Source organism: Sus scrofa, chromosome 10 (genome assembly GCF_054392235.1).
Source record: "Sus scrofa isolate SSC_HxYL_T2T_F1_AM1 chromosome 10, Sscrofa_HxYL_maternal_Yorkshire_Landrace_v2.0, whole genome shotgun sequence".
NCBI classification, from domain to species: domain Eukaryota; kingdom Metazoa; phylum Chordata; class Mammalia; order Artiodactyla; family Suidae; genus Sus; species Sus scrofa.
Genome location: NC_139392.1, coordinates 12,147,112 through 12,161,961, shown reverse-complemented (window position 1 = coordinate 12,161,961; position 14,850 = coordinate 12,147,112). Strand labels below are relative to the sequence as shown.

At 42.1% G+C, this 14,850-nt stretch overlaps 1 protein-coding gene across 2 annotated transcripts in view; it reads left to right on the top strand.

The window, feature by feature from the left end:
- Nucleotides 1-14,850, top strand: part of EPRS1 (glutamyl-prolyl-tRNA synthetase 1) — a 69,085-nt gene that overhangs the window by 1,521 nt on the left and 52,714 nt on the right. For both annotated transcript variants that reach the window (XM_021064315.2, XM_021064314.2), the window contains exons 2-6: nt 3,672-3,756; nt 8,543-8,642; nt 10,063-10,219; nt 11,396-11,535; nt 12,744-12,838. In XM_021064315.2, coding sequence (XP_020919974.1) covers nt 3,672-3,756; nt 8,543-8,642; nt 10,063-10,219; nt 11,396-11,535; nt 12,744-12,838 — 577 coding nt within the window. The remainder of the gene's footprint in view (nt 1-3,671; nt 3,757-8,542; nt 8,643-10,062; nt 10,220-11,395; nt 11,536-12,743; nt 12,839-14,850) is intronic.

Sequence of the window (14,850 nt, the reverse complement as noted above, 5' to 3'; positions counted from 1 at the left end):
TTGCTTAAAATAACCCTAAAGATGATAGATGTCTTTTTCTGAGTGAGTTATTAAGCTGAGAACCATGTTTGCAGTATTCTGGAAAAGGGTCATAAAGAAAGTTGTTGTCATGATGAACTACAGACCAACTAGAGGGTATATATTTCTATTTGCTTCTCTCCCTCTTTTTTTTTTGTTTTTGATTTAATTGTTCCAAATCGTTTAATTCAAATATGTTCTATCTTTAAATAGTCAGTGAAATTAGATGAAATGCTTAGAAAAACAGATTTTATTGCTAGACTCTCCCAGTTTAATATGTATTCACCATTTTTTTTTTTTTTTTTTTTTTTTTTGCTTTTTAGGGCCGCACCCACAGCATATGGAGGTTGCCAGGCTAGGGGTCCAGTCCGAGCTGCAGCTGCCAGCCCACACCACAGCCATAGCAACACAGGATCCGAGCCTCGTGTGCTAGCTACACTGCAGTTCAGGGCAATGCTGGATCCCTAACCCACTGAGCGAGGCCAAAAATCAAACCCGAAACCTCATGATTCCTAGTCGGATTCAGTTTCCACTGTACCATGACGGGAGCTCCTCACCACTTTTTTTAAAGTTAAGATAATTTCATATCTAAATAGGTACAAGAATAGAACAAAGAACATTTTTTTTCTCCAATAGCACTGGAGAGCATGTTGCAGGTAATAATGTTTCAATTCCCCAGAATGCTCCAGTACATCTCTCTCAAGTAAGATAACTCTGTATGCCCTCATAGGACTGTCAAAATCGGGAATACACATTAATATAATTCATCCCTCTAATGGACAGGTCCTGTTTATATTCCTACCTTGATTGTCCCAACGGTACCTCTATAGTGCAAGGATCAAAGTCTAGGATCATATTTGGCACCTGCTGGTTATGTATCTCAATTCCTTTCAATCTGGAATGGTTTTCTTCGTCTTTCGTTGGCTTTCATAGGAAAACCTCTCTGGATATTATAGTCCACTTACTTGAAAAATGACCCCGATCAGATTATTTCTTTTTTTTTTTTTTTTTGCTTTTTAGAGCTGAACCTGCAACATGTCGAGGTTCCCAGGCTAGGGGTCTAATTGGAGCTACAGCTGCTGGCCTACGCCACAGCCACAGCAATGCTGGACCCAAGCCATGTCTGTGACCTACACCACCGCTAACGGCCACACTGGATCCTTGACTCACTGATCCAGGCCAGGGATTGAATCCAAAACCTCACGGTTCCTAGTCAGATTCGTTTCCAATGCACCACGATGGGAACTCCCTGTTTCATGGTTCTTTGTGGCTAGAATCAAGCTGTATGTCTTTGGCAGAAATAGCACAGAAATGATTCATTGTTCTTCATTACAGCCCATTAATTGGACCATGAATTTTTCCCATTACTGATGATTTTACCTTGAGTATTTAAGATGCTGTCTGATGGCTTTTTCTCCACCACAGAGTTTTTTTCCCTTTGGCATTTTGTGAGGAGATGTCTGGGACCACGCACACTCCTCTCCACGTTCTCCCCTGAAACCTTCACCCACGGCTTTCAGTGTCCACTGATTTTTTTTTTTTTTTTTGTCTTTTTGTCTTTTTTGTTGTTGTTGTTGTTGTTGTTGTTATTGTTGCTATTTCTTGGGCCGCTCCCGCGGCATATGGAGGTTCCCAGGCTAGGGGTTGAATCGGAGCTGTAGCCACCAGCCTACGCCAGAGCCACAGCAACGCGGGATCCGAGCCGCGTCTGCAACCTACACCATAGCTCACGGCAACGCCGGATCGTTAACCCACTGAGCAAGGGCAGGGATCGAACCCACCTCATGGTTCCTAGTCGGATTCGTTAACCACTGCGCCACGACGGGAACTCCTGATGTTTTTAACATGATGCCGAATGGTGACCTTCAGTTCTGTTCTTCCTTCTGCATGTGTTGGCATTTTTCTGTAAGAAGATCTTTTTCTCATTTAAAAAAATTCGTAGCAGGGAGTTCCCTTCATGGCTCAGTGGTTAACGAATCCAACTAGGAACCACGAGGTGGCGGGTTCGATCCCTGGCCTCACGCAGTGGGTTGAGGATCTGGCATTGCCGTGAGCTGTGGTGTAGGTTGCAGGCGTGGCTCGGATCCCGCGTTGCTGTGGCTCTGGCGTAGGCCGGCCTGGGAACCTCCGTATGCCCCGGGAGCGGCCCAAGAAATGGCAAAAAAGACAAAAAAAAAAAAAAAAAAAAATTCATAGCAAGATATACTGGACAGGTTATATGTACTCTTTTTCATTTTCTGTTTTTAAAATATAAATTTTTTATTTTCAAAATTAGTTTTATTGAGTTTTAACTGGCATAAAAGAAAGTTCGCCAGGTTTAAGGTATAAATTGATTGGCAAATATATATGGTAGGTAACCATTTCTGTAATGCAATGGAACATTTCCCTCATTCGGAAAAGGCCCTCATGCCCTTTTGCCGTCAGTCCTCTTATCCTGTCTGGCCCCTGATAGCCTCTGATCTGCTTTCTGTCACCTTTGTTTTGCTTTTTATAGAACTTCACATACATTGAATCATATCAATGTATTCTTTTGCACCTCGGATAATTCCTTGAGATTCATCTGTCTCGTTGCCTGTAACAGTAGGTCATTCTTTTTTTCCTCTTCTCTTTTTACAGCCACACCTGCATATGGCACATGGAAGTTCCTGGGCTAGGGTCAAATGAGAGCTGCAGCTGCCGGCCACGGCTTTCAGCATCTTGAGATCCTTAACCCACGTACCGAAGCTGGGGATAGAACCTGCCTCCTCACTATGTTGGAGATTTTGTCAGGTTCTTAACCAGCTGAGCCGTGACGGGAAGTCCCATAGTTCACTCTTTTTATTTGCTGTGTGGGATTCCCTGGTAGGGTACCCTAAAACTTAGGTTATTTACTTCGGTGGCCGCACGGGCCCTGTGTGCCAGTGGGAGCCCCTGCAAGCTGACCGCGGTGTCCTTTGGCACATCTCTTACTGTTCTGTGAGTACTTTGTGCTTTTTCTAGCACAAGACAAAATCCACGTTTGTCTTGTCCCTGCCGCAGCCCTGTTTCTAGTGGAGCATGGTATTTAGAACTGGTATCTGGGTGCTCGTTGTCCATCTTAGACAAAGTAAGAACAAAGGATTGCTGGATATTTGATAAACTTTTTGACATGTTGAGAGGCGGATTATACTATATTTTCGAATTTCAGTTCTGGATTTCCTTATTCAATCCTGACGGGGATATATTTAGCCAAGGACTTTGGGCTAGTTATTTCACCCCTTCAAGCGTGTTTCCAGAGATAGAGGCGCCTCCGTCCTAAGCTTACTACAAAGATGAGAAACAAGAGCGAATGTAAGAACAGTGCCTGCCACAGAGTAATCACTCTAATTCTGTCCGTGACGGCTTTTCATCAGAGTGCTGTACTGATTTCTTCCTGTCTTTCGAGGGAGGGAAAGACCAATTTCACTGTCCCTGCCTGGATGCTGAGCATATTCAAAGGCAGGGAGTGCTTTCTGGTTTGTTACTGCTCCAAGGCCAGAGGCTCGACTTTATGTCTACAGACTCTTGGGAAAGTGTTTGCTCCTTGCAGGACTTAGTACTGGTTTGTTGACTCATCCGTGTGGCTTTATGATTCAAGTTTTAAATACCACATTGTTTATAAAGAGAGAGAAATCGTTTCATCTCATTCTTTTTAGGAGCTTTATTGGCCGTAGAACATGTGAAAGACACCGTCAGCGTTTCTGTTGAAGAAGGGAGAGAGAATACTCTTCGTGTATCTGAGTAAGTGCTTTTATGTCTTTGTCGTCAGCGCCGAACAGCATTTTTCCTTCTTTTTCTTTTTGGCCACCCTGTGGCATGTGGAGTTCCTGGACCAGGGATAAGATTGGAGCTGCACTTGTCGCCCCTGCCAAAGCTGCAGCAACGCCAGATCCTTAACCCACTGGGCCAGGCCGGGCGTGGAATCTGCATCCCAGCACCCCAGAGACAATGCCGATGCCCTCGCGCCCCAGCAGGAATGACACTGAATAGCATCTTTAAAATATTTAGGATCAAGGAGTTCCCATTGTGGCTCAGTGGTTAACGAACCCAACTAGTATCCATGAGGACTTGGGTTCGATCCCTGGCCTCAAACAGTGGGTTAAAGATCTGACATTGCCGTGAGCTGTGGTGTTGGTTGTAGATGTGGCTCGGATCCCGCATTTCTGTGGCTGTGGTGTAAGCTGGCAGCTACAGCTCCGATTTGACCCCTATCCTGGAAACCTCCGTATGCCATGGATGCAGCCCTAAAAAAAAAATTGAGGATCAAATGTTGTATGCTTGTGCATTGTCCCTAAAAAAAGATAAACTTTTCTTCTTCATTCTAAAAGCAGTGGATCCAGAGAGTTAATGTTTGTCAGCAAGGTATAATCTGTCTAAAAGAAACAAGGAATGTCCACAAATAACAAGTGCTGGAGGGGGTGTGGAGAAAAGGGAACCCTCCTGCACTGTTGGTGGGAATGTAAACTGGTACAGCCACTATGGAGAACAATTTGGAGGTACCTTAGGAATCTATACATAGAACTTCCATATGACCCCACAATCCCACTCTTGGGCATATATCCAGACAAAACTCTACTTAAAAGAGACACATGCACCCATATTGCAGCACTCTTCACAATAGCCAGGACATGGAAACAACCCAAATGTCCATCAACAGAGGATTGGATTCAGAAGATGTGGTATATATACACAATGGAATACTACTCAGCCATAAAAAAGAATGACATGATGCCATTTGCAGCAACATGGATGGAACTAGAGACTCTCATCCTGAGTGGAATGAGCCAGAAAGACAAAGACAAATACCATATGATATCACTTATAACTGGAATCTAATATCCAGCACAAATGAACATCTCCACAGAAAAGAAAATTATGGACTTGGAGAATAGACTTGTGGCTGCCCGACGGGATTGGGAGGGAGTGGGAGGGATCGGGAGCTTGGGGTTATCAGATACGACTCAGAATAGATTTACAAGGAGATCCTGCTGAGTAGCATCGAGAACTATGTCTAGATACTCATATTGCAACAGAACAAAGGGTGGGGAAAAAAATGTATACGTGTAAGAGTAACTTGATCCCCATGCTGTACAGCGGGAAAAAATAAAAAAAGAAACAAGGAATGGACAGAAAGATTTATATACACGGGTTTTAAATTCTATTGTAATTTATTCTGGTGGAAAATTGGAAGTATTTAAAACCAGTAATAGTGGGAAATAAATTTCGTAAGTCCACGGCATAGAATATTAGTCATCTATGAAAAAGAGGCTTATGAATAATCATTTATTTATTGGCTTTTTTCAGGGCTGCATCTGCAGCATGTAAAAGTTCCCAGGCTAGGGATCGAATCAGAGCTACAGCTGCTGGCCTACACCACAGCCACAGCAATGCTAGATCCAAGCCATGTCTGCGACCTGCACCACAGCTCATGGCAACGCCTTATCCCAACCCACTGAATGAGGCTAGGGATTGAACCTGCATCCTCATTGATGCTAGTCGGATTCATTTTTGCTGTGCCACAATGGGAATGCCTTGAAGAATTTTTAATGACAGGTATGCTCCTAATCTAATGTTACCAAAAAAGCAAGGCACAAATGTAAAATTACTTATCTACATAGAAAAAAATGAGAAGTGGAGAACGCTTTTCATAGTATTTATTTCTGAATTTTGGAATTGTGGGTTTTGGGGGCTTTTTTGGTTTACTTCTCTGTGTTTTCAACTTTTTCTGTCATGGGCTTATATTGAATTATTTGCAACCCAGGATCTTTGGAAGATGGAGTGCCCTTGGACTTGGTGCCTTTTTTTGGAATCCAGTGAAAAGAATTAAAAAGAACTGGGATGGAAAGCATTCTCTTGTTTACTAAAAAATAGGCTAAATAACTAAGGAATAGACCTAACCTGGTTTCGCCCTGTTTTAAGAATACTTTGCCAGATTGTGGAGTTTGGACCAAATTGAAAGAGGATTTCAAGGGTACTCTCAGGCAAGATGCAGATTCTGAAATGGTTTAAACGGTCCACGGTGAACTGACAGAAGACTTGCATTGGGGAAGGGGCAGTGGACGCAAAACCCTCAGTCACATCACGCGCTTCTCCTGTTCCCCAGGCCCTTCCTCCCCCGTTGTAGTTGCACCATGATTTGATTAGGTCACCGGTCAGTGGGACAGCCCTGTGGCTTGTGTCCTCTGCTGAGCTGTGTTGCGACTGACTGCTTTTCACGTACAGCTTTTACTTTTCCGTGGGATAATTGCTGTTTGCTTTGTTCTCTTCTGGAAGCTTTCTGATTCCTGTCTTTTCTGTGTGACTTCGGGAGGTTTGTGAGACTCTTAGGATTCAGTGTCCGGAAGTTTCACCATGATATGCTCTAGTCTGGGTCTTTGTTTATTCCTTCACTGGGTGCTTGGTTGCTCCTTTTATTGTGGAAATCCTTCTCTTTTGAAATTAGAAAATTTTTTCTTCAATGACTTTCTCTCCATTTTCTGTTCTTTTTGTGGATGTTGGAATCAGTCCTCTTACTTTCTTCAAATGTCACCTTTTTCCATTAAAAAATTTTTTTTTCCACTTTCTAGGGAGTTCTTGAACCTGTCATCCCATCTTTCTATTGAATTTTCATTTCTGCTGTTATATTTTTAGTATGAGAATTCCGTTACTTATTTTCTGGGTACAGTAGAGTATCCTGTTCTTATTTATTTATTTATTTGTTTTGGTCTTTTTGTCTTTTTCAGAGCCGCATCTGTGGCACATGGAGGTCCCAGGCTAGGGGTCTAATCAGAGCTGTTGCTGTCTGCCTATGCCACAGCCACAGCAACGCCAGATCTGAGCCACGTCTGCAACCTACACCACAGCTCATGGCAATGCTAGATCTTTAACCTTCTGAGCGAGGCCAGGGATCAAACCCGAAACCTCATGGTTCCTAGTCAGATTCGTTTCCGATATGCCACGACGGGAACGCCCCTGTTCTTATTTTATGATTGAGATACGCTTTTTCTTTGCTCAGAGGAAATTTATTCGCTTCCTTTCAAGGTTTTCCTTCATGTGTCAAGTTTTATCTGTGTGTTTATTTTGATTGCTGTCTTTCAAGTTAAAGACTTTCTTGCAATATTTGGAAACTCTTGATGAGTTTGTTTTCTTTTCTTTTCTTTTGTCTTTTTAGGGCAGCACCCACAGCATGTGGAATTTCCCAGGCTAGGGGTCCAATCAGAGCTACAGCTGCCAGACTACACCAGAGCCACAGCAACATGGGATCCGAGCCACGTCTGTGACCTATACCACAGCTCATAGCAACCCCGGGTCCTTAACCCACTGAGCAAAGCCAAGGATTGAACCTATGTCCTCATGGATACTAGTCCGGTTTGTTAACCACTGAGCGGTGATGGGAAGTCCCTGATGGTTTTCTTAGATTCTGACTGAGAGTAAAGCTGGGCTTGTCTTACAGAGCCTAACTCTGGGGTGTGTCTGACTGAGCTCTTCCACTGAAGGAGCTTCTGATGTTAGTATCCTCGGTTCTCTTCTTCTTGAGGGGATCAGATTATCCAGAGAAGACTTTGAGTCTCTTGTTGGAAGGTGAAGAAGAGCCGGTGCCAGAATATCTTGGAGGCTGAGGATCTCGGCATCTAGTGTATGTCTGTGCCTTTATTCTCCCTGTTACCTCTGTAACCCAGCTTGCAGCTGTGCCGGATTTCCTGCAGTCAAGAGGCCCCCTGTTTTAGTCTTCAGAGAATAAGGCTCCGTTTTGTTTGTTTGTTTGTGTGTGTGTGTGTGTTTTTTTTTTTTTTTTTTTTTTCGCCAGGATTGGTAAGAGGAGTAGCCCAGCTGTGCAGAATAGGGATTGGAGGTGTCTGTTTCTGACTGATTTTTAAATAAACTTTCAACCATCCCTCCCTATTTTAGCCCCAGGTCATTCTCTTCCAAAGATATGGGTTCCATTGATTCTTGAGTCCTTTCAGGATTCTAAAATTTAAATGTGGTTAGTTTTCACCTTTGTCCACTGTCCACTTAAGATTCAATTTTCTCAGACCTGTTAACTCCATTCTAACTTCTGAAATTTTATTGCTATTGTCTCTTCTCCTTGGTCTCTTTTTCCTTATGGGTATGTGTCTTTCTATAATAGAAGTTTTACATAGCAGTTTTGATGCGGTTTGATCTGCTGGGTTTACCTGGAAGTTGATAAAACTTCCTTATGATGATATATCCTTCATTCCCTTAATTTATTTTAAATTACTTTATTCTCAATATCATAATTACATCTTCACTACTGAATAGACATGTAGAAACTAATATTTAGAAGGTAAAACATCATATAGGTAATCTACGCTGACATGAATTATTGGATTTAGCCGGACATCTCAAAACAAATTGAAATTTGATAGAATACAGAACAAGTTGGATCTGTTTTATTTCTATTGTAGTGGAAAATACGTGGTGTATATTTGTATCTTATAAAATTTCTCTTTTTACATTTTTCATAAGTCTTAGGGCTTACTGATATTCCAGAGCCGCAGTAATGCTTTATCTCATCATTACATTCTAGAAATGTGGTGTTCACGGACATAAATTCCATACTTCGCTACCTGGCTAGAATTGCAGCTACCGCTGGGCTCTATGGCTCGAACCTGTTGGAACATACCGAGGTAAGGAATGAACATTTCCTCGGGTGTGTTGGGTTTTATTTTGATTTAGGCTTTTGCTGTTTTGAAAACGTCATCACTTTATTGTCGCCTTATAGACTGTTTTATTTAAGGATACTAATGGAGTATTTTTCATAGACCAAGTTAAGAAATGCTCATCTGCTTTTATTTTCAGAAAAAAAAAGTCATAGCTTCTAAGTTTGAACTTTCAAACCCATACCATCTATTCTCTTGGGTCGGTTAGTGCTATCTTCCTGGAATTCCATAGCTGGATATGACTATAGATCGTCTTTTGTAACTTCCTTACCTTACAGATGAGGCAGCAGGTCTCAGAGAGTTACAGAGTTTGCCCAGGATCACACACATCATTTGGATCCATTTTCCTTTTTTTTTTTTTTTTTTTTTTGCTTTTTTTTTTAAGGACTGCACCCGCAGCTTTTGGAGGTTCCCAGGCTAGGAGTCTAATCTGAGCTACAGCTGCCAGCCTACACCACAGCCACAGCAACGCCAGATCCAAGCTGTGTCTGTGACCTATACCGCGCTCACAGCAACGCCAGATCCTTAACCCACTGAGTGAGGCCAGGGATCAAACCTGCAACCTCATGGTTCCTAGTCGGATTTGTTTCCGCTGCACCACGACAGGAACTCTCATTTCCCTTCTTGAGTGTGTATCTTATTTAATTAATTGTAGTAATAGTAGGTTAACTTTCAGTATGGTCCTTTAGATGCTCCCCCCCATTTGTAGTCATCTCTAACTTTCCTAAATCTTATAAAATTCAAAATACAAAGGATAGTTTCTTTTTTTTTTTTTTTTTTGTCTTTTTGTCTTTTTTTTGTTGTTGTTGTTGTTGCCATTTCTTGGGCCGCTCCCACGGCATATGGAGGTTCCCAGGCTAGGGGTCCAATCGGAGCTGTAGCCACCAGCCTACGCCAGAGCCACAGCAACTCGGGATCCGAGCCGCGTCTGCGACCTACACCACAGCTCACAGCAACGCCGGATTGTTAACCCAGTGAGCAAGGGCAGGAACCGAACCCACAACCTCATGGTTCCTAGTCGGATTCGTTAACCACTGCGCCACGACGGGAACTCCTCCATAAAGGATATTTTCTAAGTATTTACTTTTATATTCTGCAAGTGGATGAATCTATTTGGCTGATATCATCTGTTGGGTTTAGTCAGACTTGTTATTCTTTCCTGCTTCTGGTTCTTATATTTCCCTTTTTCTTCCCTGAAGTGCATCTCCACACCCTGAAAAAACAAAACAAAACAGAACCAACAAGACGTGTTTAAGTGCCAGTTTAGATCGCAGGCAGTCACAAATGAATCCACATAGTGGTAAATTCTGTGATTGAGATGGGCATGGTTCTAACTGAGCTTGTGTGTTTGCTTAATCTAAACACTGGGATGCGTTTCTTTTCACAGATTGATCACTGGTTGGAGTTTAGTGCTACGAAACTGTCTTCAAGTGATTTGTTTACCTCTGCAGTCAAGGAGCTCAATCATTGCCTGTCTCTGAGAACATACTTAGTTGGGAATTCCTTGAGCTTAGCAGATTTGTGTGTTTGGGCTACCCTAAAAGGTATCAGTAAGTCTTCTTTTAGAATTTCTACTCTAACTTTTATATTTTGCTGGATAAGGAGTACATGTATTTCTGTGTGTATGAGCATCTGTCCATCTACCCAGTGGCAGTCACCGAGCACTTTCTTACAGAGGGTGACTTCCCTGGCTCTTTTATTGCTACCCAGTCATGAGGGTTCCCTGTCTTCTGCTGACCCTGGAGGTTGGTCCTCTCTCAGGACCACAGATCATCCTCTCTTGCCCTGTGAGCTGGCCTTGCTCCTCGTCCCGTTTGTGGCAGCACTTCTCCTGTCTGAGCCGCTGCTGTACTCCAGTTACTGTTGTCTCATTGCTCAGCGTGTGTGTGTGTGTGTGCGCGTGCGTGCACGTGCGCGCGCTGAAGGTGTTCCTCTGGGAGGTCCCTTTTTCCATCTTCTACAGAGAGTTTGCAGCAGGTGAGACTATGAGATTGATGATAAATACAAAGGAGACTTGAATTTTGTTATTTTCTTTTAAAATAAACCAAACAAAAACCCGAAGCAAATATGCCAAAAATGTTTTATCATTATTTAAATCTGGGCTGTGTGAGTTTTTTAAATTATTTCTAATGGTCTACTTTTTTTTGTGGCTTAACCTTTTCTCCAAATTAAATTAAATTGTTATAACAACCAACATACAATAAAGGCCTTTTCTAATTAGAACTTTTCATGTGCAGGTTTATGACATTTTTATTTTATCACTTTGATTTTTGAACTAATGTTCACAAAAGGAAGATAATATCTTTAAGGAGGTGCCTGTGATGTTGAAAGAGTCCAGCGACTTTTCGTCAGAACTGTTTTTGATGTTACATCTGAAGAAAGGAGCTACTTCTTGATTTTATTTTGTTCTCTAGTTGACCTGCGTAAAGCTTCTCCTTAATTATGAAAAGTAACATTGGCTTTGTAGTGGGTGTGTGGCAGTGGTGAGGGCAGCACTTAAGATTCAGTCTAGTGAATTGAAATGAAAAACATAATTTTTATGAATTCTTAAACGATATTAACGTATTAGAAATCATTTCCATGTATATCCAGATTTTCAAAATTTCATTATTGGAGGCATAGCTTTGAGCCATCTCGTTTACTTACATTTACCATGACTAGAATTTTGCTTTTGAGGTTGCAGATTTATTGAATGGTTTTAAAATTGTGTTTGCTAATAGGAAATGCTGCGTGGCAGGAGCAGTTGCAACAGAACAAAGCGCCAGTTCATGTTAAACGCTGGTTTGGCTTTCTTGAAGCCCAGCGGGCCTTCCAGTCAGTAGGTACCAAGTGGAATGCTTCAACCACCAAGGCTAAAGTGGTAAGCCTTCAAAATTGTTTTTAATGCTGGCATCTTGTCTGCCCGAGATCCCAGATCGGAAAAGACAATTGTTTTTTTTTTTTTTAATGAACTAAAAAGGATCTTCTTGGGAGAATCCACCATTGTTACATCTTGGCTTGCCTTTAATTGCATACCGACATTAAGCCTTAATCTTCATAATTATATTTCCAGAAGAGTATGATCATCCAGTGTGTGCCTCTTAGGAAATCTAAAGTAACTAAAATCTAATCATTTTGTAGCTTTACCATTTTTTCCTCCCAAATCTTCAATTCTCTGGTTTTTGAGCCATTGTGACTGTTGAGTCCTGGGCTTGTGTAGAGCCCTTCTGTCGTTCTCTGGAAGATGTGACATAGACTACAGCAGAAAAGGCCCTCTTCGCCAGCTGGAGTTGCCCTGCTTTGGTCTGTTTTACGTAGGAGGCATCCGTGGTAACGTTATGATTTCAAAGGTTCCCGATGCAATAAAGTTTGAAGGACACCGCAGTCCTCTCTTGTCCTGGCTGAGCGTCTTCACTCATGTTTCACTGCTTTCCACCTCTACCTGGCCAGCAAGTTCCACTGTTACTGTCATCTGTACATTTGTTTTCTTTCTCCACTACTGCTGATTTCTGTCGAGACCCCGTTACCCCTGTTGCTTTAAGACCATCATCTCATCGCCCAACGTCCTTTCCTTGGTCTCTCTAAGTTCAGCCTTTGCACTGTCCCAGGTATCTGATGACACTTTAGAAAATACAGATGTATAGTTCCATCCCCTGAGAGTTCTTCACTGCCTGAAAACGTAAAAATCAGCCTTATAGGGTCTTCATGGTTTGGACTTAATCGACTCTTTCAGTGTCTCGCCTGCCTGCCCAGCATGCATTCCAAACATTGCACCACTCTTTCTGCCTTTGTGTCTTACCTGTGTTCTTTTGCCTTTTCTTAGAATGTCTGCCCTTGTACATTCTCCATCTGATGTATTTCCACTTATTGTCCAAGGTCCACCTTGGTTCTTGCCTCCTGTTAAGCTTTTCCTGATGACCCTTAATGCTGTTGGTTAACGTCAAGTGCGGGGACAATATTCTAGTCAGTTTTCCCTCAAAACCATGCTTGGTGCATAGTGGGTACTGAGTAACTATTCGTTGAATGGATATATTCTTAAACATTTAACCGTGTTGCTATTGTTGTTATCATTGTTGTTCTGCTTTTCAGGTACCTGAGAAAAAGCAAGATGTTGGAAAGTTTGTTGAGCTTCCAGGTGCTGAGATGGGAAAGGTTACTGTCAGATTTCCTCCAGAGGCTAGTGGGTAAGAAAATATAACTCGTAACTGGATCTATGTAGTGGAAAAGCTTTAAGATAGTTATAAAATACTTTTAAAATAATAGGTTAAATGTAGAATAAGTAAGATTTTAATTTGGGAGTCGAAATCCTAAACATCTTACTAGTTTTTAAAATTGTTAATAATTTATAAAGTTTATAGTTTCAGCTTATTAAAGCAATAGCAGAGATAACATTTTTATTTTATTCCAGGTAGAATTTTAATTATAGATAGAAAAATATCTAGTAATAAAAAAGCTTAAGTTTTATTTACATTTTGGGATTTGGGAGATTTCATTTAATAAGGATTTGTATTTGTACACTGAGCAATCCTTAGCCATAGACGTTAGACTTAATTGAAATATTTTTTTTTGGCTGAAATAAAGGAAGGGGAGTCCTGCAAAGCCTGTTCCTATTCACTTCTTTCCGTTATAAGCAAGTTTCAGAAACCTTGTCACTCTGGCACCGATAGGAAATAGTAATATGTGGCAAGCTCATTAGGGAAAAGGACTCCTCTGGCCGGAGCCACAGCCCGCGTCCGCCCTGGCCCTTGCCCAGCCTCCCCTGGCTGAGGGGGCTTCTGCCTTTACGTACATGTCAGCCTCTGAATCATGCTGGACAAAGTTGGTAATGGAGCCCCTCCAATGATGTTAATACAATAAAATACCTCTTATTAGAGCAATTAGCCTCAGGAACTTAGCCATTAGGAAAATATTGTGCCATATTTTATTAATAAGATGATTCCAAATTTTGTGTTAGATGTTGTATTATATAGGAAAATTCTTACCCATCTGTGGTAAAGGGAGTATATGGACAATAGGAAGTGGCAGATAAGGAAACAATTATATTTTAGCTGGGGTTTTTTGCGGGGAGGGCGCCATGGGGTGCAGCCCTTTGTGGGATCTTAGTCCCCAGACCGGGGATCAAACCCAGGCTGAGGTGGCGAAACCACTAGACCCTAGCCCACCAGGGAACTCCCTGTTTTAGCTGTTCTGAATGTAGTTCTTCACAGACTATTACATGGGGACCATTAACAGCAAAACCAGTTTTAGAATTCCATATTTTCTCTCTGCTTTACCAAGTTTGCTGATTTAGGTGGTGAAGTAAAGGGTAGCTAGAAGAAGATGCAGCGGAAAGTATGCAGACTAAGTCACGACAGGATTGACTGATAGCGGGCTGAGTGGGGCCAGTCGTGAATCGCAGCTGCTTTACGTGGTTTCGTTTCCTCAGACATCCCAGTCCCTTCCCCCGACTCTTCCGCTCTTGCTGTGAGAGGTCACGCTGGTGCCATTGGGTTTGATGAAAGCCAGTTTTTTTAGCCAAGTCTGTTTGTAACTATGCCATTTGAACATTCGTTCCTTTTGAATTTTTGTATGTTTTCTGTCACTGTCACTTCTTGGAACAATGAGCTCCTCGTATTTATTAGTTACTATGTAAAACATGCTAATTATGAATTATGTCCGTTTCGGAGGCCATGTTCTCGGCTGAATACAGTTTTGGAGTTGGGAATGTAAATCAGGGTTCAGGTTTTCTTTCTTTTCTTTTTTTTGCCTTTTCTAGGGCTGCTCCTGTGGCATATGGAAGTTCCCAGGCTAGGGGTCCAGTTGGAGCTGCAGCTGCTGGCCTACACCACAGACACAGCAACCAGGGATCCAAGCCACGTCTGTGACCTCCCCCACAGCTCATGGCAGTGCCGGGTATTTAATCCACTGGGCGAGGCCAGGAGTTGAACCCGCATCTTCATGGATACTAGTCGGGTTCATTACCACTGAGCCACAACAGGAACTCCAGTGTTCAGGTTTTAAAACATTCATATTTTTGGTCATATCCCCTTATACTGCAAAAGAAATCTTAATTTTTAAAACTTTAAAGTTTAAAATTTTATTTTCGGCTGCAGTGTAGCTTTGTATGGGATCTCAGTTCCCAGACCAGGGATTGAACCCGGGCTACAACAGTGAAAATGACACATTCTAACCACCAGACCATGAGGAAACTCCCCAG